The 27,807-nt window shown below is 54.4% G+C and overlaps 2 protein-coding genes across 2 annotated transcripts in view; both read right to left on the minus strand.

Moving 5' to 3' along the window:
* TIMP2 (TIMP metallopeptidase inhibitor 2) overlaps positions 1 to 27,807 on the minus strand; it is a 73,755-nt gene that overhangs the window by 24,924 nt on the left and 21,024 nt on the right. The gene's annotated exons all lie outside the window — the stretch shown is intronic.
* Positions 13,296 to 27,111, minus strand: CEP295NL (CEP295 N-terminal like). Its single transcript, XM_054456706.2, is given in 4 exon segments — positions 13,296 to 15,220; positions 15,222 to 15,237; positions 24,684 to 24,834; positions 26,372 to 27,111. Coding segments are annotated over 3 exon segments (1,929 nt in total). The 5' UTR covers positions 24,791 to 24,834; positions 26,372 to 27,111; the 3' UTR covers positions 13,296 to 13,414.

The following is a 27,807-nucleotide window of genomic DNA, read 5'->3' on the forward strand; positions in this document are numbered from 1 at the left end:
ATTTGATGCAGCTTCCCAGCATGCTAGCTTTGCCTGGGGGCTGCAGATTACACACTTTCCTTCTTTAAAGTGTCAGAAAAGAGGAGGCTGGTCAAATCAAGGGTCCAGGGTAGCCACGTGGGGTTAGGACTAGAAAGTGAACCGGCGAGGAGGCCGCCAGATGCCTGCAGGGAGGTGGGGGTGAGGGGCCGGGAAGTGGGGGTGAGGGGCCTGGAGGAGCAGAGCCTGAGGGCATCTCCATCTCCCCTGGGCTGCTTTAGTCTGCCCCTGGGGAACAGAATTCAGATTCTTCAGGGTCTCTTTAAATTGGGGGTGGGCACCTCCTCCCCCATTTTGCAAAATGAGAAATTACATGAAAGAAGGAAAATGGGAATCAAGAGAGGCAAAGAAGGACTAGTTCCACGGCAACCTTCCCCAAAGCACCAGCATGTCGCAGACATGAAGGAGAGGGGCCAGTTGACAACTTTGATTAGTGCACACCAGTTGGCATAGCGGGATCTGCACCGCTGACCTGCCCAGAGCAGCGGGTACCTGTCGGGGGTTGTTGCCCAGAGGCGACAGCAGGTGAAGAGAGGGTACAGGGTGGATCCTGCATACAGAAGGCTTTGCCTGGGAGGAGCATCCAATCCAGGCAAGATGACAGACGATGGACAGGAAGGAACACAGAGAAGGAGAGTTTCCAATGCCCAGTGGTGGACAGAGGAGGAGGGAGAGAGAGCTCTCCAGAATACATTTCTATGCCAATGGCAATGGTCCGCACTCTGAGCTCCAGGATGGACCACGAGGACTGTAGGGGAAAGCAGGCCACTCCAAAAGAGGGAGGGCCTCTCCGAGTCCCAGGCCATGTGAAGAACAGGGCTGGGGAAAGCGAAGAGACATAAGGAATCTGGGAAGAAATGAAAATCGTGGCACAGATACGTTTATTGAACACCTACTGGGTGCTGGGCCTGGTGTTAGGCACTGGGGTGGGTGTCAGCCCATCTCCTGTCCATGCCCCCAAGAGGGGCTGCTCTGCTCCTCTGCCCCTTCCCCAAGGAGCCAGAGGCAGCTGCAAGAGGGGGAGTCTTTATAAAGATTCTCGTTCTAACTGCCCTGAGCCCAAAAACCACGGCCTCTCCCTGAGCATCTCAGATTTCGTTTTTCCTTCTTTCCCTTCTGCTGTGAACACAACATCTGGGTTTGAGATCAAGGGTGATACACTGGCTGATGAATTCACTGCCAGATGCCGGCTACTGGAATGTACAACCGTCGGCTGAATTCAAAGCACACGCAACCGCAGGGTCCCCACCCCCACCCCTCCGGCCCAGGACACCACATGATGTCACTTCCCCCCCTGCAAAAACAATCCTGAGTGCACCCGCCAGAGTGGGGACGGAAAAGAACTGGGTGGGCAGAAAACCAAGGTTGCGGGAGACGATCCAAAGAGGATGGGCTACGGTCAGACTTCCAGAGTCACAACCGCCCCTGGGAAACCATCAGAGGCCGGACCGGCTGCTGCTGCTCTCGGAGGGCAGCAGACAGTGAAGGGGGCTTGCTGGAGAACCTGGTATCACCAGCATGTGCCAGGGCCAAGGGCTGGCTGGAGGGGCGGCACCCTCCAGACTCCAGCCACGCCAGCCCCAGGCAGACACGCCACAGCTTCTGTGGCACGGTCCTCCCTTCTTCTCTCTCCTCGGTGTCCCCTCTGCTGCCATCAACATGTGGGTCCTGCATCCTCACGTCCCCTTCATACACCCACCAACATCTTTCCAATCCTACTGTGTCCACAGAAGTACTATGGAAGTTCCTGCGGAAAATAAGAACAAGCCATGCCCACAACGGGGGGAGGGAGCCAGACCCCAGAAGAAAATTGCCTCGAAAGGCCGGGTGCAGTGGCTCACACTTGTAATCCCAGCACTTGGGAGGCCAAGGCGGGTGGGTTGCTTGAAGCTAGGAGTTCGAGACCTGCCTGAGCAACACAGCAATAACTCATCTGTAAAAAACAAAATACAAAAAACAAAAATTAGATGGGCGTGGTGGCATCTGCCTATAGTCCTAGCTACTCGGGAGAATTGTATGAACCTAGATGTTCAAGGCTGCAGTGAGCTATGAACGCACCACTGTACCTCAGTCCTGGGTGACAGAACGAGACCCTGCCTTTGAAAGAAAAAGAAAATTGCCTCTAAGAAATGTACTTATTCCACACTCATTGAATTCTCTTTATTTTCTTGCCAGGGGCCCAACTGCTCGCTAGAGGAATCCCACATGCTATATGTATAAATATACCATATAGAACACTTTCCACTTGAGCCACTCTGCTGGGCTCCCAGGCCCAAGTTTGGGACAGGCAAACCGGTGGATATCAACACCCAACCTCTAGACCACTCACAGCCTCTCCCCAGGGCGCTCCACACACTGTAACAGCATAGTACCTGTCTCAGCTACGGGACGCGCTCAGGCAGCAGGAGAAGGTGGCCCACTGTCCCTCAAAGTCACCTGTCTGCCCAGATGAGGTGCAGGGATCCCTGGGACTCAGAAACACATTCGGCTGCTAAACACAAAGTCAAAACCCGGCCCGATCATCTGCACCTTGCGTGCACACTGACTCGGACTGGGAGGGTTTGCTCAGTATCACCGGAGGGCACTGGCCCCTCCCAGCCGTCCACCCTCTTCTGCAGGCTCCAGCTTCCACCTGGCGAGGGGCGCCCACAGGACCAGCACTGGCAGGGAAAGTGCCTCCCTCCCCTCTGCCCAGTCCTGCTCGTGGCCCGGTGGAGAATGCCAAGGGGTCCCCATGCTCTCAACATGGGTTGTTCCTGGGAGTCGGGTGGGGGCTTCACATATGTGCCAAAGACCCTACTGGCCCAAATCACCAGTGGGTGGGGGGCATTCTGATGCTGCAGCTGGGTCAGAGTCAGCCCAGAGCACCCACAGTGGCAACGAAGACCAGTGGCCACTGCATGCATCCCAGGGGCCAGCCCTGGAGGACTCCACACTGCGTAGATGCAAACGCAGTAACAGCAGGCCGGAGCCGCAGACGTCTTCTGAGTGTCATTTGGTTCATTTGGCTCTGGGTGGAATTACATGCCAATCATTTCAGAAGAATTATCAAAGAAACCGTTTTCTCTCCCGGATGAAACCCAACCTCTACTTAGTCCTGGGGAGGATCCAATGGCAGTTGCAGGTGAACTCAGCTTTGTTCATTTACTGGGGAAGGACTGCGACGTTCCATGCCTTCTGTCTAAACTCTCCAGAAAAGTGGGGTACCATGAGCGCCAACATCCACACCCTCAAATCACACAGTTAGTAAAGCCCTTGCTAACGTTTGTAACTATAACTTGGCGTTGCCACTCGGGATGAGAGTCTCGTCCCTTTTCGGTGGATGTAACGACACCATATGGCTGGTCAACCTGGCTGGGGCTCCATTGACTTTTTTTTTTTTTTGAGATAGAGTTTCGCTCTTGTCGCCCAGGCTGGAGTGCAATGGCACGACCTTGGCTCACTGCAACCTCCGCCTCCTGGGTTCAAGCGATTCTCCTGCCTCAGCCTCTGGAGTAGCTGGGATTACAGGTGCCCGCCACCATGCCCGGCTAATTTTGTGTGTGTGTGTGTGTGTGTGTGTGTGTGTGTGTATTTTTAGTAGAGATGGGGTTTCACCATGTTGGCCAGGCTGGTCTTGAACTCCTGACCTCACGTGATCCACCCACCTTGGCCTCCCAGAGTGTTGGGATTACAGGCATGAGCCACCTGGCCCGACCTGACCATTTTGATTAATATGTCTAAAGTGCCAGCTGAGGGTGTACCGGGGGCCCCTCTGCCCCAGCCACCCACAAGATCGGAGTCTGAAAAGGGAGGTGAAGCCCCCTTTCCCCACTTCTGGTATCTACACCCTCAGCTCGGGACAGATGTCCAGTAACAGCTGTGGCCCTGCCCTGCGACTGCTGTAATAAATGACTGTATTTTTCATGGCCCTGCTCTCAGATCGCTGTGGGATCCCTAAAAGTTTGTGTGTGACTAATCTCGTTGAGCTTCAGGATCATAGTAAAGACAGCTTAGAAACATGGAAGCTCTCCATTCGGGCAGCACCTCCTTCTTTTAGCAGGATGGGGCTGACCTCGCCACCTGGAGCAGCAGAAGTGGCCACAAACGCCACCAGGGATGGCAGACAGTGATCCAGGAAGGGGCTGTGCTCACAAGGATCCCAGACCTGCTCTAGTCCTCTAGGTTTGGAGGCCACGCCTCTCCCTACGGAACTGCCCGGGTGCACGGGGCAAGGCTGAGCAGCCAGGAAGTGTCACAAGGGTTGCGAGGTGACAGTGAGGGTTAGCTGGTCCAGCTCACCTTCGGCCTCTGGCCTCAAGTGACACAGCCGGGTGCCCTCGGTGGGCAGTCGGAGGGTCTCCCCCAGGCACTGGGCTCTGCCCTTCCTCGGCCCCTTCATGCCGGCCCCTTTTGGTCAGCGGGTGCGGCAGACCTCCTCCAAGTTCACTCCTTTTAGGGAAATGAGCAGAAAAGGGGGCTGTGACTTGGTAATTAAAAACAGCCCTGTGGTGCTGGGCGGGAACCAGGCTCTTCCCGCCCTGCAGCTGCTGTGGAGGCCAGACCCACCCTCGGGTCCTCCAACCTCCTCGGTCCCAGAAGCCAGCAATGGGGCCTTCTGGGAAGCAGGAAAGACCTCAGCAGAGGGGGCACCGTAGGAGCACACTGGACATCTGTCCCCAGTTGAGGGTGTAGACACCGGAAGTGAAGACATGGGGCACCACCTCCCTTTCCAGACTCTGACCTTGAGAGTTTGTGGGTGGCTGGGACAGAGGGGCCCCAGGTCCACCCTCAGTGGTGACTTGCAGCTCTGGCACAGGGCGGGACCGTGACATCCAGGGTGAGGACAGAGGACTTGGCCAGCATGACTCAGGCCAGGGTGAAAAATGCCTGGAATGACAACTACTCAGAAAAGATGTTTTGTTGGGGAGGGTGCGGAAGAGGGTGGGGCAGAGAAGGTAACAGGACGCACAACAGAGATCGGGGACAGAAGCACAGCCTCGGCCTGGGCCACACCGCCTGCCAGTGGGCACGTGGGGGTGTTCCAGGCCCTGCCGCCCCAGGGAACGCTCCCTCTCCGGCTGCCTGAGATTCTAGTGCACGTGAGCTGCTGGCCACTGGGTGCCCGTCTCCATGGAGACCAGCTCTCCCATCTCACTTCCTGCCCATGGGTTTTGGCTCCCCTTGGGAAACAGCATCTATCAGAGCACCTCAGCCACGCAGAGCAAAGCCACACTCTCTGCCCAGGCTTCCTGCTGCCCTCCCCGACCCCAGGGCCCTGCTCTCCCCCTCTGCAGCTCTGGGAGGACCTCGGGGCCCACGTCCTGCTGCCCTCCCTTTCCCTGGTGGGCCAGCAGGTCTCCTGCCAGAGCCTCCAGCTCGGCCCTTCCCATTCACGTGCTGCTGAATCACTTGAAAAAAATGCACCCGACCCTGGGAGGATTTGCTGAGAACAGTGCGGCTTTGTGGAGGGAAATGCAGCTCTGCATTTTCTCCGCCAAGACCCATGGAACAGCCAAGCTCAGCCCCGCAAACCCCAAGCCAGAGTCGGAGCAGGGACAGGAGCAGGACCGTGCAGGGCAGGAGGCAGAGGGAGCTTGGAGAGGCACCGAAGGAACCTCTACCCGTCTCTGCAACCCACCCCACCCCCAAAACGGCTGAGCAGGGGGCCAGGGTGACAGCTCCGGAGCCAGGGGCAGCAGCAGATTCTCTCCTCGCGCTGTTGCTGGGGGGCTGCAACAGCGCGAGGTGGGCAAGGCACCGTTCCTCCCAAGCCGATCCATTTTTGGGGACGAACGTGAGGTCTGGGCCCAGGCTTCAGGCTCATCGGCACTGACTGTCTTTGAGCCCTGGCTGTTCGTGGGACCCGGTTCATGTGGCCTGTGGGCTGAGCCTGTCTTGCTGCATTTCTCAGGAGACAGAAACAGGGACGTGAAGGCTGGAATCCCGGGGGCCACACACCCAGGAGCGAATGAAAGCGGGGGGCTGGCGTCCCCACTCCCCTCTTCCCTTCCTCCTCAGCATAGCCTTGCAAACAAGCCCCATGCTGAGCGGCTCCCCCAGCCTCCCTGAACTTGTCCTGGGGGGTGTGCGCATGTGTAGCCCCGTCTCCAGCTGAAGGACTCGGCCCGGGCTGTCACAGCAGCTGCAAGTGCAGGCTGCATCCCCAGCCCTCCGCCCCGTGTCTTCTTGGAGATCTCGATATAATCCCCTTGCCATGTGCACGAACTAGAAGAATGACCACAGGTCAGGGAGGGTGCTCTGCCCACCCCTCCACTCTAAAAACCCTATTTCCCTTTGTCTTATGTGTCTGAGATCCTGGTCACACAGGGCTTGGAGGGGAAGGGAGATTTGTGCAGAGAGAAGATGGACCCCCCAGGGCAGCTCCCAGTGTGGGGTCACATCCAAAACCCGACTGGCCAGCAGGTTGGGGGAGAGCAGGCCAGGAGGTGAACAGGTGGCACCTGCCAGACCCTGCTGGCCTCCCCCAGCCCATGGACAGCTGACCTCGGCAGCAAGCACAAGCAACGCTGCTGCTCCCCCTCCAAGCCTCACGGACCAACAGGGTGACCCACGCACCACTGCTTAGCCACGGAGGCCTTCCTGTGTCCCTGTGATTTGGGGAGAAAGACCCACAAGGCAGGGAGCAAAGATGGGGCCGGAGGACAAAGGTTCCAGCAAACGCAGAGTGAGGCGGGAACACAGAATCTGTCCCCCAAGGGTGGGGGCAGAAGCACCAAACCAGAGCAGAGCTCTAGAAGGTACAAAGTGTTCGGAGCAGGAGAACCGTGCAGGGCACCTGGAAGTGCTTTAGAAGGATGAAGGTGAACACGACCACCACATCCGGGGTCCTCACTGCTGCTGGCATGGCAGTGCTCTCTGGAAACCTCAGGAGCCCCACACCCTTCCGGGTGGCTCTATCCCTTGTTTTACAGTCAAATGGAGGCTGGGCAAGGGCTGGGGTGTGAGTCCAGGGGGCACCCCTGAGCCCGCCAACATAGCTCTATGATGTGCCTGGCACTTTGGGGAGGATTTAGGCTCGAAAGGCAGGGGGCGGGCCCTGTGCACTTGTGTCTGGCAGAGAGGCGGTGGGAAGAGAGATGCCGGAACCTGGGTGTGAGAGGCAGGAGGTGGAGGGCCAGGCCTTGGAGGAAGTGCAGAAACCTTAACACTCTGCCCAGGTCACCGAGCTGCTGGCAAATGGCAGAGCCAGGGCTCCAACCCTGGCAGTAGGGCTCTCACCAGCTCCTGGTGGAGGCTCTGGGTGGAGGCATGGGAGGGGGTGAGGCACGGGAAGCTGGAGGCTGCTCCATGGGCCTTTCCACCACAGTCCAGCTGTGCCAAGGTGACCAAGAGGGGAGGGGAACACAGGCACTGCCAGGCCCTGGGATGGAAAGTTACCCATGACATCTCCATAAGAATCACTGGAGGGCCACGGTTTTGGGTGTGGGCATCCTGGAGGGCTATTTTAGTGCCCACACCAATGCCCCAGTTAAAGAACCAGCCTGTCCCCTTAGCCTTCTGCAGGACAGGTGGGAAAGGGCCGGGTGTCTGGTCCTGCTGCCAAGGGACAGTTGTAGGTGTGACCGTCCGGGCAGAGATGAGTCACCCTCCACCCTGTCTCGCTGCCTGTCTCCACACCTAGTTTTAGCTCAAGTGTGGCCAAGAAGGGGCGATTCCTCACCTAGAACACATGGGTCACAAATACTACCTTTGAAAATGGAAACAAAAATAACCCACTCAAAGGCAGGCTGGTTCCCCCATCAGACTGTGGCTTCCAGGCTAAGGCAGGAAGACCCCGGCTCCTCAATGTTTGGACCCCATTGTGGCCATGGCTTTTAACTCAGTCATGCCATAACACCCTCTCTGCCCTCTCAGACAGAGGTGATGCTACACTGACAGGCGGCTACGCTCCAGGTCTCCGTGTGCAAAAAATAGCTGGGCACAAGGCAAGTGCAGAAACAGCAGGAGCACGGTGACACCCCGCCCCAAGAAATCTATGTGGCTTTTGAAAAACAGCAGCCCTCCTGACCCCCAGATTCCTTCTTAATCATGTTGAGCCTACAGCAAATTGTGGAGTGGCTTTGCAACCCTAGCCCATGACATTCTGGAAGCTGAGGATAGAAAGAAACCAGGCTAAGATCAGAATTTTCTTTTTTTTTTTTTTCCTAAGACAGGGTCTCTGTCACTCAGGCTGGAGTGCAGTGGCGCAATCAGAGCTCACTGCAGCCTCGACCTCCCAGGCTTGAGAGATCATCCCACCTCAGCCTCCCTAGTAGCTGGAACTATAGGTGCAGGCCAGTATGCCTGGCTACTTTTTGTTTTTATAGAGACGCAATCTCACTATGTGGCCCAGGCTGGTCTCAAATTCCTGGGCTCAAGCCATCCACCTGCCTTGGCCTCCCAAAGTGCTGGGATTACAGGTGTGAGCCACCATGCCCAGCCTTGAATTTCCTCTACTTGGCCTGAAGCAGAAAGCCACAGACAACAGAGACCTAAGCTACTAATGATTAAAAAACCCAAAAGCAAAAACAAAAGAGTCTTGTGGGATGCTACTCCCACCCCATCCAAATGAGCGTAAGGCTTGTTGGTTCCACGAGCTTCACGTTCGCCAGGGAAGTCTGGCTTGAGTTTCTCAGAGGCGTGCACCTGGGGTCCCACTGAGCACCTCGCCCCGCACAGCCATAGTTCCAGCTTTTACTCACTCATCACCTGCGTCCTCTGCCAGAACGGGAGTCCTGTGGTTCCATGTGCGTGGTTCACTGCTCATCTCTAGTGACTGGGACACTGTCTAGGACTCATATCTGTAAATTTATTTATTTATTTATTTATTTTGAGATGGAGTCTCCCTCTGTCCCCAGGCTGGAGTGCAGTGGTACGATTTCAGCTCACTGCAACCTCCGCCTCCTGGGTTCAAGCAATTCTCCTGCCTCGGCCTCCCGAATAGCTGGGATTACAAGTGTGCGCCGCCACGCCCAGCTAATTTTTGTATTTTTAGTAGAGACAGGGTTTCACCATGTTGGCCAGGCTGGTCTCGAACTCATGACCTCAAGTGATCCACCCGCCTCGGCCTCTCAAAGTGCTGGGATTACAGGTATGAGCAAACGCGCCCAGCCTCATATTTGCAAATTAAATATTTTATAAGAGCAGGTCAATCTTTTCTGGGGAAAAAAGGTAAAAATAGGAAAAAAAAAAAAAAAAAGAGCAATAAACGGGATCTTTCCCACACCTACATCCCAGCTGTGCCAAAAGCACTTTTTGATACCCGGTCTTTTGATTCAAATGCATCAGAGATATAGTCCTCTTTTTGGAAACAAGCACGAAACAGGAGAAGCTATGATCCTGGAAAGAAGCTCATACACACAATGAGGATATGCCGCAGTGAAAATGAGTAAGAGAGGCGTTTGTGTGATGTGGATGAATTCAGTAACCATGCCGAGGCCAAAAAAACTAGCTTCCAAAAGACTCCACATAATATCCTTTTCATAAAGTTCAAAACCAAGTAAAACTAAACACTATGTTTAGCATACATATATGGATAAAGATAGGGAGGGCTAAACCCCAAGTTCAGCAGGTATATATCTTTTTTTTTCTTTTTCTTTTTCTTTTTTTCCTTTTTTGAGATGGAGTCTCGCTCTGTCACCCAGGCTGGAGTGCAGTGGCGCAATCTTGACTCACTGCAACCTCCACCTCCTGGGTAATCCCTGCCTCAGCCTCCTGAGTAGCTGGGATTACAGGTGCCACCACCATGCCTGGCTAATTTTTTGTATTTTTATTAGAGACAGAGTTTCACAATGTTGGCCAGGCTGTTCTCAAAGTCCTGACCTCAAGCGATCCGCCCGCCTCGGCCTCCCAACGTGCTGGGATTACAGGCATGAGCCACTGCGTCCAGCATCTTTTTGTTTCTGAGACAGGGTCTCGCTCTGTCACCCAGGCTGTCAGTGGTGTGATCCCAGCTCCCTGTGCGGCCTCAGCCTCTGGGGCTCGAACGAACCTCTTGCCTCAGCCTCACGAGTAGCTGGGACTATAGGTGCAGTCCACTATGCTCAGCTAATTTTTTTATTTTTTGTAGGATAGGGTCTCCCCATGTTGCCCACGCTGGTCTCGAATTCCTGGGCTCAAGTGAACCTCCTGCGCTGGCTTCCCAAAATGTTGGGATTATAGGTGTTAGCCATCAGCAGGTGTATGTCCAAGGAGGCAGCAGGTGGATGGAAAAGGGAGGTAGCGCACAGGTAGTGAATATTCTGGGTCTTGGGTCTGGGTGGTGGGCTCACAGTACTTCATTATATTGTCTACAAAATATACATAAGTAAGGCCATTCGTGGACCAATGATACTGATGTGTCACGAACAAAGATTGGTTGATCTAAGTCAATGTATCTGAGGTTGTTGGAAGGGAGGGAGGGAGACAGACTCTGAAACCATCCTAGTCCAGGGATCAGCAAACTATGGCACAAAGAGCAGATGCTGCCCACCACCTATTTTTGTAGAGTCTCATTGGAACCTGGCCACGCCCTTTCATTTACATATCATCTGTGGCTGCTTCTGAGCAGCTGCAGTAGAGCTGGGTAATTACCATGGGGGCTGCACAGCTGGCAAAGGCTAAAATATTTACTCTCTGGCTCTTTGCAGAAAAAGTATGTTGATCCCTGTGCCTGTCCCTAAGACTGCAATTGGCAGAAGAGAAGCTACACAGTGTGAGGTCCCTGTGGCTGTGGTGGATGCCAGGTCAGTGGCAAAGCTAGCGGGGAGGAAACTGATCAAACACCCAGGTGCCGACACCCTTGCCAGCCCCAGAGGGAGTCACCCAGCGGGGCAAGGGTGGCCTGTTTTCTCTTTTTTGTCTACTCTCTTTTCTCTTAAAGTTATAAGAATGTATTAAGCGACATGCTATTTAAACAATGTTGGTTTTGTTGTCACTTTGAAAGACTAAGAGAGGTTTTAGCTTTGGTTCAATCTCTGTTAATGTCTCAGCCTCAGCTAAGCACCAAGTGATCTATCTCCTGAAATTGTGCCCGTCTGACCTTGGGTGCCCCTGAAAGGCCAGTGTTTACTTGGCTAAAACATCTGAAGGGCTTACATGACCTGGAGTCTCCATCTGTGCCTGTGGCCCCCGAAAACAGTCTGTCACCCAGGCTGGAATGTAGTGGCATGATCGGCTCTGGGAGATGCATCCGCAGTACACCGGCTAGACACACCCACTGAAACCCACACGGGTTCCTATTTTTGTATATAGGTGGTTTCCCAAAAGGGACTTCATTTTAAAGGCAAGGCTAGGCCGGGCGCGGTGGCTCAAGTCTGTAATATCAGCGCTTTGGGAGGCCAAGGCAGGCGGATCACGAGATCAGGAGTTCAAGACCAGCCTAGCCAACATGGTGAAACCCTGTGTCTACTAAAAATACAAAAAATTAGCCAGGCGTAGTGGCAGGCGCCTGTAATCCCAGCTACTCGGGAGGCTGAGGCAGGAGAATTGCTTGAGCCCAGGAGACAGAGGGAGTGAGTTGAGACTGTGCCACTGCACTCTAGCCTGGGCAACAGAGCAAGACTCCGTCTCAATCAATCAATCAATCAATCAATCAATCAATCAATCAATCAAGGCAAGATTAGGGAAAGAGTCCCTGTGAGGGAATGTGCCCTGGAGGATGGTATAATGACAGATTGCTTTTTTTTTTTTTTTTTTTTTTTTTGAGACGAGTCTCACTCTGTCACCCAGGCTGGAGTGCAGTGGTGCAATCTCGACTCACTGCAACCTCCGCCTCCCAGGTTCAAGTGATTCTCCTGCCTCAGCTTCCTGAGTAGCTGAGGATACAGGCACATGCCACCACGCCCAGCTAATTTTTATATTTTTAGTAGAGATGGGGTTTCGCCACATTGGCCAGGCTGGTCTCGAACTCCTGACCTCAGGTGATCCGCCAACCTCAGCCTCCCAAAGTGCTGGGATTACAGGCGTGAGCCACTGCTCCCGGCCCTTGTCTTTTATATTTGATAGATTCCAGATCCAAAAGACAAGTTCCTTGGTTCCAAGGGCTGCCCTTTGTGCCCCTCCACCCCTACCTGAACCCTAACACTTGCCCTTTGGGTGGGATTGTCAGTCTTGGCACTACTGACATCTCTGGACAGGTTATTCGCTGTCTGGGGCAGCCCCCCCTGTGCAGTGTGGGGTATTTAGCAGCCTCCCTCGCCTCCACCCAGCTGCAGGCCAGGAGCACCTCCTCCCTGCATTTGTGACAATAGAAAATGTCTCCAGACATTGCCAATGTCCCCTGGGAAACAAAACCACACTCTGTTCAAAACAACTGCCCTACAGGCTCTCGTCAACAGTGTGCAGGACAGAAATTGGGAGGCTGAGAGTGGGCCCTGGTGGGCACAGGTCACGAGAGCTTGGAGGGGCACATTTTGCAGCCTGTCCCCACAGTGAGAATCCCGTGTGCTTGTCTCCAGGGCTTTGCTCACTCTCCTGGGAGCGCTCCGGAAAGCTGCACTTGTGCTCCCTTCCTCGTAGGTTTGCTGTGGAACAGTTGTGGCTTCTGTGGCCCCTCAGGCCCGGGGGCGCCCCTTGAACCCTCCACTGTTGGCTCCAAGCACCTTCCCTGGGAAGCTGCATCTGCTGTGTTCGCAGACAGGAACAGAAACATGGATGGAGCCACGTGGTTGAGCCTCTGTCCTGATAACGAAGCCGTGCTTTGGAGGAAAAAGCACAAATTGCTGCAAGCCCGGGGCAAAGGCGATCTCGCTCTGCAGAGAAGAGCGGATGTCAAGCTGTGGAAAAGCTACCAGCTCCAGCGCTTGGCTGAGGAGTTGAGGAGAGGGTGTCGGGAGGCGAGGCACCTGCATGTCGGTGGCCCAGATAGGCTGCAGTCAGCCCGTCTGCTAGGCTGGGGAGGAGGACAGGCCAGGGAAAATGAGCCCGACTCAGAGGGGCCCGTCCAGCGAAGATCAGCCAGGCCCCCGAGGGCCAAGGAGAAGCACAGAGCAGCCCTTAGTGAAGAGAGGAGTTGCGGGGAAGAGTTGGGCCAGCAACACCCCGGGCACTCCAGGCCCCGGAAGACAGCAGCGAGCCCAGACAAACCACAGACTACAGAAGCCACGGGTCGGATGAATTCTCACCTGGCCCCGCCTGAGAAGAGAAAGGGTAGGCCAGAACCTTCGACCAAGTCCGGGGGTGGCCGCTGTGCCATCCACCCTCGGAGGAGCAGAGGGGCGGACCTAGAAAGGTCAAACCCACTCGTGGCTGCTGTGGGAGAAATCGGGCGTGTGGAGGAAAAAGAGATTGCCCATTTTAAAGAGGCCTAATAGTCTCTGAGGCAATGACGCAAACACAGATCTTAGAGACCCGGGTACCAGTTCTGGCATCACCATTATCAGTGATGTATTTACCCCGGGTGGGCCTCTCGCGTTTAGCATATGTTCTGAAACTCCCGCAAGCGTTTCCTGGCTTCTTCAAGAAACTGCTTGTGCAACTTGTTTTGCTCTAAAATCTGCTGCTGCTGGTCTCGGATCATCTGACTGTGCCGGTTGTCGTCGGCGAGGCTGGTGCCCGATGGGGAAGTGGTGCTTAGCTCAGATCCTCTCTCCCTTTCCTGGGCTCTTGTGGAGGAGGACTTCAGATGGGCCAGTCGAGCTCTTCTTTGCTCCCTCCTCTCTTTTTCTAACTCAGCCTTGTAGTGGATTTCCAAGCTCATATCTGGGTGTTCCATTTGTTCAAGCGATTCCAGTTGTTTTTGTCTTCTCTGCTCCATCTCTGCTTTCTGCCTTTGCCTGGATGCCGTCGAGCCCACTCTGTCTGCCTGGTCTTGAAGGTGGAGCTGAAGGGAGCCCTCTGCCAGCGTGCCCAGTTTGGGGGTCTCTTGTCCAGATTCAGTGCTATACAATAATGAGTCCTCTTTGTTGATAAATATACCTGCCTCGGGAGACAATGTTTGACTTCCATTTCTAAACATGGGCTTGACCGTGCCCTGATATTTTTGGTTCTGGGCCTTGCCCATTAACGTTTTCAAGTCGGTCTTGGACGCTGCCTGCTGCTCCTCCTCCTCCGCTAGGCTCCTGGGTTCCTCGGCAGGCAGCATCTCTGCATCTGCCGTTTTCTTCCCTCTTGGGGTCCCAGCGCCACATTCTTGCATCTCTGAGAAGGCATGCTCTTCCCCAGGTCTCTGGTGCATCCTGGGCTTCAGTGCCAGGTACAAGCACAGGTGTTTTTTCAGCTTTCTGTTTATATTAAACAACTCTTCAAAGGCCAACTCCAGCTCTTTCTGCCACTTGTTCTTCTCCTGGAGCGTGCACTGAGATGCTGGGGACATGGCTTCCCTTCTGCGGCTGGAATCAGCTGGCCACAGCTGCCCGAGGTCTTTCAGCTTCCCCTCCGGACTCTGTCCCTGAGAGTGACTGGTCAGGGCTGGAACAAAGCAAACTGCCCCCTTTCCCAGTTGCCTCCTCCCCGCCCGAGCCGTTCCTTTCTCTTTTTCCTCCACACGCCCGATTTCTCCCACAGCAGCCACGAGTGGGTTTGACCTTTCTAGGTCCGCCCCTCTGCTCCTCCGAGGGTGGATGGCACAGCGGCCACCCCCAGACTTGGTCGAAGGTTCTGGCCTACCCTTTCTCTTCTCAGGCGGGGCCAGGTGAGAATTCATCCGACCCGTGGCTTCTGTAGTCTGTGGTTTGTCTGGGCTCGCTGCTGTCTTCCGGGGCCTGGAGTGCCTGGGGTGTTGCTGGCCCAACTCTTCCCTGCAACTCCTCTCTTCACTAAGGGCTGCTCTGTGCTTCTCCTTGGCCCTCGGGGGCCTGGCTGATCTTCGCTGGACGGGCCCCTCTGAGTCGGGCTCATTTTCCCTGGCCTGTCCTCCTCCCCAGCCTAGCAGACGGGCTGACTGCAGCCTATCTGGGCCACCGACATGCAGGTGCCTCGCCTCCCGACACCCTCTCCTCAACTCCTCAGCCAAGCGCTGGAGCTGGTAGCTTTTCCACAGCTTGACATCCGCTCTTCTCTGCAGAGCGAGATCGCCTTTGCCCCGGGCTTGCAGCAATTTGTGCTTTTTCCTCCAAAGCACGGCTTCGTTATCAGGACAGAGGCTCAACCACGTGGCTCCATCCATGTTTCTGTTCCTGTCTGCGAACACAGCAGATGCAGCTTCCCAGGGAAGGTGCTTGGAGCCAACAGTGGAGGGTTCAAGGGGCGCCCCCGGGCCTGAGGGGCCACAGAAGCCACAACTGTTCCACAGCAAACCTACGAGGAAGGGAGCACAAGTGCAGCTTTCCGGAGCGCTCCCAGGAGAGTGAGCAAAGCCCTGGAGACAAGCACACGGGATTCTCACTGTGGGGACAGGCTGCAAAATGTGCCCCTCCAAGCTCTCGTGACCTGTGCCCACCAGGGCCCACTCTCAGCCTCCCAATTTCTGTCCTGCACACTGTTGACGAGAGCCTGTAGGGCAGTTGTTTTGAACAGAGTGTGGTTTTGTTTCCCAGGGGACATTGGCAATGTCTGGAGACATTTTCTATTGTCACAAATGCAGGGAGGAGGTGCTCCTGGCCTGCAGCTGGGTGGAGGCGAGGGAGGCTGCTAAATACCCCACACTGCACAGGGGGGGCTGCCCCAGACAGCGAATAACCTGTCCAGAGATATCAGTAGTGCCAAGACTGACAATCCCACCCAAAGGGCAAGTGTTAGGGTTCAGGTAGGGGTGGAGGGGCACAAAGGGCAGCCCTTGGAAACAAATATTGAGAAGAGAAGAGCAGATGGATGTAAAAGAGGAAGTCTGGGCCTCTGGAGGGAGAATTGCTCATAAAGGAAAGGAGGAAGAGACGGGGGAGGGAGGAGCCTGCCAAGCATGTGTGTGTACACGAGTGTGTGTGCAGGGGTGTGTGTGCGTGTGTGTGTAGAAGTGTGTGTGTGCAGGGGTGTGTGTGCAGGGGTGTGTGCAGGGGTGTGTGTGCATGTGTGTGTAGAAGTGTATGTATGCAGAGGTGTGTGTGCAGGGGTGTGTAGAAGTGTGTGTATGCAGGGGTGTGTGTGCATGTGTGTGTAGGAGTGTGTGTGCAAGAATGTGTGTGCAGCGGTGTGTGTGCAGGAGTGTGTGTGCAGGTGTATGCAGGGGTGTGTGTGCGTAGGGGTGTGTGCAGGGGTGTGTGCATGTGCACATCTGTTTATGTTTCTGTGCACATGTCTGCACATCTGTGTGTACAGGGGAGTGTGCAGGTGTATGTATGTGTGCATGCCTGTGTGTGCATCTGTGTGCATGTCGGCATGTGTGTGTGTGCATGTCTGTGTGTGCATGTGTGTGCATGTCTGCGTGTGCATCTGTGTGCATGTCAGTTTGTGTGTGCATGTCTGCGTGTGCATCTGTGTGCATGTTGGTGTGTATGTGTGCATGTCTGTGTGTGCATGTGTGCATGTCGGGGTGTGTGTGTGTGCATGTCCCATGTGTGTATGTGTGCATGTCTGCGTGTGCATCTGTGTGCATGTCGGTGGGTGTGTGTGCATGTCGGAGTGTGTATGTGTGTGCATGTCAGTGTGTGTGTGTATGTGTCTGTGTGGGGCATGCAGGTATGTACGTGTGCATGCAAGTCTGATACTTGAATCCAGTAGAAATCAGAGAGGAGGAGAAGCTGGTGTTAGCTCTCTCTTCGTGATTCCCAGCTCTTTCCTTTTATAATGATCAGAGAAGGACTCTTCCAGGTCTCTCTGGCATCAGGAAGGGACCCATGCTTTGTCAGGCCTTCCTAGGAAAGGAGAGGCATTTACACCAAAAGAGTACGGGATTATTTCTGTTGCCACGGGCAGCTGATGCCAGAAACAGCCAGATCTGTGAGCTGCAGGAAAGGCTAAGGGACAGCCACAATCGATATGGAGTCCCCCTCCACTGCCCCTTCCCTTCTTTCATCTTAGTCTATGTGGAACCAGGCTAAGCATTTGGAGTCAAACGTAGTTGCAGTTGAAGTCACATGTAGCTGCAGGAGTCAGAAAATACTGCATCTACATCACAGCTAACATTAACCGTGCAGGCTCCCCTCTGAGCACTTGGCATGTATCCTTTCATCTTTTTTACAGTAATCCTTTGAGATACGAAGCTCCTACCCTCCCTGGTTCACAGACAGGGAAACTGAGGCAGGCAGAGATGAAGACGCTTAACCCAGATCACACAGCTGGTAAGTGGCAGAGACAGGCCCTCTGCTGCTTGGACGAACCCCAGCACCTTTGACCAACCTCAGTGGTCACACTGCAGCTGGCTTTGACTTAAGTCTTCTAGTGGGAGGTCCTTGCACCTCTTGGTAAATCAGATCACACATTTAGAATAGTGGTTCATATTATATTTAGCCAGTCTGCCAACCACCATGATGATGATCAAGAGAGAAAGGGAGAGAGAAAGCCGGGCCCTTCGATGCAATGCTTGAGATTTTTGACAAAGGTGCCACGGCAATTTAATGTGGGGAAAGAATAGTTTTTTGTTTTTCAACAAATGATGCTGGCACATTTGGATATCCACAGGCAAAAAATGGGAATTCACAGCCTTATCTCCCCCATATACAAAAATTAACTCACAATGGATTATAGACCTTCATGTAACATCTACAACTATAAACGCTTAGAAGAAAACGTAGGTGTACATTCATGACCTTGAGTTAGGCAAAGATTTCTTAGATACAACACCAAAAGCACAACCAATAAAAGAAGAAACTGATAAGCTGAACATCATCAAAATTAAAAGAAAAAGAAAAACCTTTGTGCTTCAAAAGATACCGTAAGCAAAGTGAAAATACAAGGTACGAACTGGAAGGAAATATTTGCAAATCATATATCCAACAGAAGACTTGAATCCGGAACATATAAACAACTCTTACTACCCAGTAAGGTGGCAAATAATCCCATTTGAAAACCAGCGAAAGAAGGCCAGGGGTGGCAGCTTACACCTGTAATCCCAGCACACTGGGAGGCTGAGGTGGGTGGATCACTTGAGGTCAGGAGTTCGAAAGCAGCCTAACCAACATGGTGAAACGCCGTCTCTACTAAAAACACAAAAATTAGCCGGGTGTGGTGGTATGCACCTATAATCCCAGCTACTCGGGAAGCTAAGGCAGGAGAATTGCTTATCTGGGAGGCAGAGGTTGCAATGAGCTGAGATTGCACCATTGCACTCCAGCCTGGAATGACAGAGTGAGACTCTGTCTCAAAAATAAATAAATAAAAATAAAAATCAGCACCAGATTTAAATAGATATTTCACCGAAGAACATAGATGTATGGCTAATACAGCACATAAAAAGATGTTCAACGGCAGCGGTCTTTAGAGAAATGCACGCTGACCCTGCAGTGTCCTGCCACCTCACATCCACGCCAATGGCTGTCGTCAAAAAGACAGACAATAGCAACTGTCGGTGAGGAAGGAGGGGGAGGAACTGGAACCCTGTGCGCACTGCTGGTGGGAATGGAAAATGGTGCAGCCGCTTTGGAAAAGAGTCTGGCAGTTTCTTAAAAAGGGAAACATAGACTTACCCTATGACCCAGAGATTCCCCTCCTAGGTCTATAACTAAGAGAAGGCCTGAGTCCACAAAAAGAAACCAAAGCTCGGAGAGGCTGAATAACTTTCCCAGCTCACATGGAGGAGCTGGCCTCAGACACCAAAGACCACCAGGAACGGCCACGGGGATGTCCAATTAGGTGGGGTGAGGTCGGGGCTGCTGTGAATGCCCCTCTGTGTGTCTCGGAAGGTGCCTGGAGGCCCCAAGGTTCACAGTCTATTTCTGTGCCAAGAGCCATTGGCTCACACCCCTTGTCAACCAACAATTAGTAAAACCTGGACAAGTCTTCCCTGCTCTGGAAGTGCCCCCAGCCCATTCAATGACCTCAGTGCACCCCGTGCCAGCCCCACTGGCGTGGGCATCCCAATGAAGCAACGTCAGTTTTCCTGGAGACACGCAAACGGGTAAAAACTTAACACATTTGGGCAGAGATCTTTGGGATAAGTCTAGAAAATTGCAGCCAGCTCCATCCTTCAGGAATCGATCCCCGCTCTGACACCATCAGATGCAACCTTGTCCCTGCTACCCCAGCTCTCCTTGCTCTCCCCTCTGAGACCCTCCCCACTCACTAACTTGAGGCAGAGGGCAGGGTCTCACGTGGACTCGTGCAGGCGCTGGCAGGGAAGGCAACTGAGCCTTCGCTGAGCCCAAGATGACCAAGGAGAAACAGCCGGAAACAGCCGTTCACCTGTGGCACAGCCTGCTGGGGTGCCTGCCTCTGCCTGTGATGCCTGGCCTGATCTCCAGGCAGCCCAGGGTCTCTCCAGCCCTGCCAGACAGGACGTTGGGTGCCCTTGGCAGGACACTTGCCAAGGAACAGAGCCATGGTTCCAATCAGGGCCCTCGCTACAGCTCCCCTCCCAGAGGCACCTGCCTGCTCTGGTTGCTTGGAATATTCTGGAAGGGGCAGGGGTCCTGGCGCTCCTCTATCCTCCACATCCTCTGAGTGTTCTGAGCATCGTGGGCTGCTTTGGTGTTTTCTATTCCCCCGCTGCCCTCTGGTCCTGCCCCCCAGAGCTGACAAGCCTGCCTTCTGCTGGCTGCCTTCAACCACTCAGAGAAACCACAGCTCCCCCCCTCCACAGAAGCCGCGCTCGGAGCAGCAGAAGGAAGGCGAGTGGACACCAATCTGGCCTCCGGACACCACCAGGGCCTCCCACAGAGCGGAGTGGACACTGGGCCCATTCTCCTCTCTTGCTCTCTACAGCCCCGTGGCCCCAGCGCAGGAGCCAGCCCGTGGCAGCTCCACCCCAGACCGATCCGATCCCAGCGCCTGGGCCCAGGAATGTGCTTGGCCACCAGATTCCCAGAGATTCTCACCAAAGTCAGGCAACCTCTGGCCTACAGCTTGAGAATGACGTCCCAGCAGCTCGCCTTTCCCTGGGCGGCCACTCAGACGGCTTTTCAGCCGAGGCGGACCTCACCCAGGGACCCTCCACCCAGGCAGCGTGGAAGTGCCAGGACCCACAGACAGCACTCCCCGCCCCCCGCCGGCCTCCTCACCCCCCTCCGAAGGAGACTCCAGGCCTGCTGTGCACTCCTGTGGCATCGGGGGACAGGGGGCGAGCATCACAGTCGTAGGGAGTGTGAGGCGCCCAGAATGGGGGCTCCACAGTCAGGCCTGTGCCCCGGCTGCAGGATACCAGGTCCTGCGGTTCACTGTGAGAACTCCGCCTCTCTTGTCTGCCTCACACTGCCCCTCACACTCTCAAGGTGTGACAGTGTTTGAACAATGCACGTGCCCATCTGGAGCCCTGGGGTGGGCCTGTGAGAGAGTGGCCTGCCCACCCCAGTCCCCACCAGGTGCATAGTCCTGCGGCTAAGTCAGGGCGGTCGTGACAAAGTCTCAGGCTCTCCAACTACCAGGCTGTGTTGTGACAAGGCTGCTGGAGCCCCAGGCACCATGACGGGAATGGGTGAATCCACCCATGGTGGGTGACTCTCAATGTGATACTAGCCCAGTACACTCGGACACCCCAAAATCAACGCAGCAGACGTTGTATCCCCAGAAGAAGGCCCCCCTAACAGACACGGGGGACAATGGCAAGCCTGGCCATCCGAGGACAATGGCAGGACCCAGAGTGACTCTCTCCTCCTCAAGGCATGAACTGGCCCCTCCAGATACAGGGACAACCTTCTCTTCCCACCTCGGCCTGTAGCAGACACGACACAGGCCATACCCTTGGCTACAGTCACTGCAACGTGATCCGGGGGGTGACTGTGAAAGGAGCCAGCGGGGCTGCTGTGTCGGTTTTCCTGGAGACACGGAAATGGGTACAAACTTAAAACATCTGGGCAGAGATCTTTGGGATAAAGTCCAGAAAATCACAGCCAGCTCCATCATTCAGGAATTGATTTCCCCCGTGACACCATCGGATGCAACCTTGTCCCTGCCGCCTCCAGCTCTGCTTGCTTTCCCCTCTGAGCTCACAAAAAGAAACAAAAGCTCAGAGAGGCTGAATAACTTTCCCAGCTTACACGGAGGAGCTGGGTTTGAATCCAGACATCACACTGATCAGCACGCAGACCCGCAGGGTTTCATACTTTTCCGGCATTTCACATACACCTCTCGCCATCTCACCGCCTCACCATAGGAGGTGAGGCCTATTCCTATCCGCACAATCTGACAGGGAAATTGAGACTGAGAGAGGTTAAGTAACTTGCCTAAGGCCACACAGCTCGTAATCAGGGCAGCAGGGATTCCAGGCCGAGCAGGCAGGCCCCTGATCCAGGCTCCTAGCCTGCTGCCCAGGGAGGTCAGAGCTGGAAACCACTTCCACAGCACAAGGAGACTGCTTGGACTGTGCTTGGCCTCACGTGACCTCTGACCTCCCTGGCCCTCCTGTGACCCTGACAGGTGTGCTGAGCTTCTGTTGGGTGGGAAGGCCTGCAAGGGGCCTGTGTGCATTCTGTGTGCATTGACCCAGGACACCACGGTTGGTGCCTCTGAGTTCATCACGTCAACCATCCCCGTCTTCTTTCTGCTCAAGTACTTGATTTGTCAACATGCACGGAAGGGTGAGACCTGGCCATGGTGCTGCTTGAATCTTATTAAAAGTTAGGCTCTGATTCAATAGTCTGGGTGGGGCCCAAGACTCTGCATTTCTTTTTTTTCTTTTTTTCTTTTTTGAGATGGAGTCTTGCTCTGTTGCCCAGGCTGGAGTGCAGTGTTGCAATCTCAGCTCACTGCAACCTCCACCTCCTGGGTTCATGCAATTCCCTTGCCTCAGCCTCCTGAGTAGCTGGGACTACAGGCATGCGCCACCATGCCTGGCTAATTTTTGTATTTTTAGTATTTTTGTATTTTAGAGATAGGGTTTCACCATGTTGGCCAGGCTGGTCTCAAACTCCTGACCTCAAGTGATCCGCCCGCCTTGGCCTCCCAAAGTGCCGGGATTCCAGGCGTGAGCCCCCACGCCCGCCAGACTCTGCATCTCTAAAGTGCTGGGATTCCGGGTGTGAGCCCCTGAGCCTGCCAGACTCTGCATCTCTAAAGCGCTCCCAGGGATGCTGATGCTGCCGTTTGGGGGACCACACTTGGAGTACCGCGGCCCTGGCAAACCATCTCTTCCAGGAAGCTGCTCTCGCTCTGCCTTCCTCCTCTGCCAGCAGCTCAGCCCTGATCATCTCTCACCTGAGGCCCTTAAAAGCCTCCCAATCAGCCTCTCTGCCCCCGACCCCCAGGCCTGCACCCCGTCCTCTCCCGCACTGCGGCCTGGCACTGTCTAACTGAGCGGCCTGGGTTACATTTCAGCATCCCCCATGTGATTCCCTGCTGTCCACACCAGCAAGTCTCTGAGTGCAACCCGCAGCCACGTGCATCATAATCAGCTGAGCTGCTGGTGAAGGGGTAGATTCCTGGGCCTCGCCCCTGACAGATCCTATCCCAGTCCCTGCGGGAGGGGCCCAGGAATGCGGCCAGTTCACCAGCTGCCCTGCCAAAGCCTAGCAATCTCTGGGCCTAGAGGCTTGAGAACAGTCAAGCAGCTCGCCCTGGCTCCCCTGGGAGCCACCCCAGCCTGGAGCACTGCACATCAGACAGGGGTGGCGGAGCTCCTGGCCATTCCCAAATGCCCCACACCCAGCAGCGCCTGGAGTGTGCTCATGCGGGTTCCTCGTGACATGGACACACCCCCTTCCCCATCCTACTCACATGTCCCCAGCCCAGACCTCGTTCCCACTCCCCCAGGACGCCCCAACCCTCCAAGGGAACAAAGAGAATGCTCTTCTCTTTCTCCAGAAGCCCAGCACCCGGGCCACATAGTCGAGCGCTTTGTCTTTGAAACATAAAAATAGCTATAGAAGGGCTCCTGTTAGCTGGCATCGGCCAGAGAACATTTCCGTATAATAAGAGCTTACCCTTTCATATGGAAAGTTAGACATTTCTCTGTCTACGGAGCCTACGTAGAATATGTAATTTGACCTTCTTTGGGGGAAACTTTGGCTTGTCTTTGGGATGATAATATAGGAAATCCCTCGAGGGCTTTTAAAATGTAAAGAACAGAGGTCCCATAAACTAAGTGACCCCGGAATGCAATTTGGGCTTTTTAAGTCGCCTTTTTAGAGCTTCCTGTGTCCTCCCGTCCCTGGTCGTAACTGTCTGACAGCAGCCACACAAACAAGCTTATTAAAATTGTGTTTTTTTGGCCGGGTGCGGTGGCTCACGCCTGTAATCCCAGCACCTTGGGAGGCTGAGGTGGCTGGATCACCTGACGACAGGAGTTTGAGACCAGCCTGACCAATGTGGTGAAACCTCGTCTCTACTAAATACAAAAAATTAGCCAGGTGTGGTGGCACATGCCTGTAATCCCAACTACTTGGGAGGCTGAGGCAGGAGAATCACTTGAACCCAGGAGGCGGAGGTTGCAGTGAGCCGAGATCGCGCCACTGTACTCTAGCCTAGGCAACAGAGCGAGACTCCATTTCAAAAAAAAAAAATGTGTTTTTTAATAAAGTAAGTAGAGTTCGAGGTGGTGGTGGGCTCTTCCACAGGACCACTGCCTGAGCTTTCACACCTGACCTTATCAATTCAAAGCTGTGGGCATTACCGGATACAGATAACCCATGGGGGAGGTGGAAAATTGTTGCTAGACTCTAGCCTAGAAGGTTTTTAATAGCTTGCACAACTGGCCAAATCTTACAAGATAAAAGGTAATGGGAACACATCTAAAACTTATATGTGGGTCCCTAAATCCAACCATGCAAGTACAGAGGTGGGTGTGTAGAGCAGGGCAGGGCACAAAAGACGTTGGGCCACCAGAAGGGCCAACGTGACTGTCCCGAGTGAACAGAGATGCCTCTAACATGCAAGCGAACGGTGCAGCCCAGCCGGCCGGACCTCACCTGGCCATGCTAGGAGACAGTGGGAAAGCAGCATGCTGTGGCGCCCAGGATGCCGGCAGGCACAGCACCACGTCTACGGGCACCGCCTGTTCCCACCCTACAGGACGCCACAGCATCAGACGAGACGGCCCGTGTGAAGCGCCGAGAACAGAGCCTGGCTCCCGGGAAGGCTCAAGAAATGCCAAGAGCTCGGCAGAGACACCCACATGGTCCTGGATTCCACGCACGAGGAACCGACGGGCAGATGTGGAGCTGAATGATGGTAAACAGCTACGAAGTGCCTGTGCTCTAGAAATGGCCAATTTGATCATGTCACGGGATAAAGTTTCAAAATCAATAAAACCGTGATGAAATGATCAGGAATAAACCTATCCAGAAATGTTCAAGGCCTAAAGAAGATGCACAGGCTGAAGAACAAGGAGCAAATCCGAATGAGGGAGAGGTGTGTCTTCCTGGACAGTTCTCGGGAGAGGAGGAGGGCAGTAAGGACGGGGAGAAGAGGCCGCAGGCTTGGAGTTCAGGAGGAGAATGAACTTCTTTGGTCAGGAGGGGCCACTGACCAAAGGTCCTAGGAAGAAAAGCCAAAGGAGGTGAGGTGGGGCAGGGGTGTTTGCAAAGGATAGAAAAATCTAGAATGGCAGAGTATGGTGCTTAAGAGTACTATGTGACCTAGGCCAAGCTGCTTCACTCTGGGTGCCTCAGTTTACTCTTTGGGATGGGGATGATAACGACAGCAGAGCCATCTATAGAGATGCCAGTGCTTGTCACCAAGAGAAGCACCTGAAATGCTTGGGGAAGAGGGGTGGTACTTACTGTGTGTGTCTCCAGATGACTGAGCTAGACCACCCAGAACACATTACAGGGAGGCAGAAGCTGACGGGGGGCAGGAAGCACTGTCTCCAGGGCTGTCTTGAAATCATTGGGCTGACTTTGTAGGTAGTGAGACGCCCATCACTGGAGGCATCTGAGCCAAGCCCAGATAAAACAAACATCAGAAACATTTTTAACTCCGTTTCTCTGAGTTCTAGCCTCTAAAAATGCCCTCCATGACACCCTGTGTGCTGCCAGAGACTTGGTTTTCGCCCTCTTCTCTCCAACTCTTAGCTACATCCCGGTGGCGGCTGGGGGACGGGGGTCCCAAGCCCACTGCACTGGGTGTTGGTTTCGCTATGTTGCCCAGGCCGGAGTGCAGTGGTGCAATCTCAGCTTACTGCAACCTCCACCTTCCGGGTTCAAGCAATTCTCCTGTCTCAGCCTACTGAGTAGCTGGGACTACAGGCGCCACCACACCCAGCTAATTTTTGTATTTTTAGTAGAGACGGGGTTTCACCATATTGGTTAGGCTGGTTACAAACTCCTGACCTCAGGTGATCCACCCGCCTCGGCCTCCCAAAGTGCTGGGATTCCAGGCATGAGCCACCATGCCCGGCCTGCACTGGGTTTTGGACTGGCTGTGTTAGAAAGTGCTGGGATTCCAGGCATGAGCCGCCATGCCCGGCCTGCACTGGGTTTTGGACTGGCTGTGTTAGAAAGTGCTGGGATTCCAGGCATGAGCCGCCATGCCCGGCCTGCACTGGGTTTTGGACTGGCTGTGTTAGAAAGTGCTGGGATTCCAGGCATGAGCCGCCATGCCCGGCCTGCACTGGGTTTTGGACTGGCTGTGTTAGAAAGTGCTGGGATTCCAGGCATGAGCCGCCATGCCCGGCCTGCACTGGGTTTTGGACTGGCTGTGTTAGAAATTGCTGGGATTCCAGGCATGAGCCGCCATGCCCGGCCTGCACTGGGTTTTGGACTGGCTGTGTTAGCATCACCTGGGGCAGAGCTGGGTCACGTTAGAATGAGTCCTGGCTAGGCCCACAGCAGGCTTTTCCACCCGAATACTGGGGCCACAGCTCATGAATCTGTGTGTATCCACATCCTGGGCTGGGTCAGCTCTCCAGGGTGGAGATGGTTGGGCAGGCAGCCTCTGGGGGCAAGCTGGGGCTCAGGCCTCCCCTTGACTAGCTTCACAGAGACAGACACTGAGGCAGACTGACCTCCAAACTCCCAGCTGAGACGCCAGCTCCCCACGTCGGGGGCTTACAGCTGATGCAACTGGTTGCTCACTAAACACACCTCGACAGCGTCCATTACTGCTTCCCTGCAAACCTCAAGATCCTAAGCACCCAGCCTAGGTCAGGGGTCCCCAATCCCAGCAGCTGTTCCTGCTTCCTGAAGACCCCCCAGCCCAACTCCTCCAATAACCATATTCATCTCCAACCCAGTCCCACCAGCTTCCCTCACCCTCCTTCCCATCACACTGCCTGTGGGGAGCCCCGTGGTGCAGGGACTTTGCCGCTGGCCTTGCAAACACATGGCTTGGAGCCCCTCCTTGGCCCACTCTCCGGGGCCCTCTTGGAGCCTCGCTAAACAGCTGGGCATGGGAAGAACCCCACCCTCACCACAGAAGGGAGCAGACACAGAGAGCCTCAGCCCCGCAGTGGTCTCAGGGGCCCAATGACCTAAGGTGGCTGGAATCGCTTCCCCGCCTCCACCTGCAGCCCGGCCTCTGCCCTGGCTGGCTACCCATAGCAGGCTGTTGCCATGGGAACAGCAGAGCTGTTGAGCTGTGACATCATGGCAGGGGTGAGGTCAGGGACAGCTGTGAGCCAGCCAGAGGGCAAGCGTGTAGGTTAGGGGATCAATCATAAAGATTTGGCTCAAGCAGCCGGCAGCCACGGGGGCATTTGAAGGTGCTGTTTAAGGAGGTGTGGGTGAACAAGGACACTGCAATGTACAAATGCTCGTGGCCATACCAGGCAGAGGACATCTTCCTGTCCCCAGCCGGCAGCATGGAGACCTCCCGGGGTGTCATTCTCTCTGAGCTGTCAGGCCATTAAGGAGGTACACTTCAAGGTCAGGGTTCCTGACAACGCTTGCCATCCCTTCTCCTGTAGCGACAGCATCTGTTCACGCTTCTAAACAGCTCCAGAAAGCCATCGTTAAGCTGAAACCCACTGGAGGCTGGGGAAGAAAGAATCCCATCAACCACCTGCCCACACAGGACAAGCCACACATACTCGGCCTCATTTGAGGGCTAGTTCCCCACAGACGGTTTGATTAGAAGGACGGACGAGGGAAGCTGGCAGGGCGAGGGAAGCTGGCAGGGCGAGGCTGGGGATGAACATGGGGCACTGGGGAGTCTGGCCATTGGGGGTGGGGGTTCTCCAGGAAGCAGGAGTAGCTGCTGGAGTTGGGGACCCCTGACCTAGTCTGGGTGGTTGGAATCTTAAGGTTTGTGGTAAAGTGATGACTGGCATTGTCAAGATATGTTTTTTAGACAGTCTTGCTCTGTTGCCCAGGCTGGAGTACAGTGGTGCAATCTCGGCTCACTGCAACCTCTGCCTCCCAGGTTCAGGTGATTCTAGTGCCTCAGCCTTCTGAGTAGCTGGGACTACAGATGCGTGCCACCACGCCCAGCTAATTTATACATACATATATATATGTACATATATGTATATATATATGTATATATATGTGTGTATGTGTGTGTGTATATATATATATATATATTTTTTTTTTTAGCAGAGATGGGGTTTTACCATTTTGGCTAGGCTGGTCTTAAACTCCTGACCTCAAGTGATTCCCCTGCCTCGACCTCCCAAAGTGCTAGGATTACAGGCGTGACCACCGAGCCCAGCCCAAGATATGTTTTAGTAAGCCACCAGTTGGATCATCTGTAAGCAACTCACTAGAAGCTTCTAGCATCCTCCACAAATTTGACAACTGAGAAATGTGGCTGGGGAATCATGATTTGGGTCCGAAGAAGTGAAAGCAACAATCTTCAGGGTGTTGTTTCTTGAGAGAAGAAGGTAAACAGCAGGAATTCGGCTGAGGTGTCCAAATCTCAGGGAGGATGAATTCTCAGGAGAGCTGAACCTGAGACAAAGCCCTTTGT

This window comes from Pongo pygmaeus, chromosome 19 (genome assembly GCF_028885625.2).
Source record: "Pongo pygmaeus isolate AG05252 chromosome 19, NHGRI_mPonPyg2-v2.0_pri, whole genome shotgun sequence".
Lineage (NCBI taxonomy): Eukaryota > Metazoa > Chordata > Mammalia > Primates > Hominidae > Pongo > Pongo pygmaeus.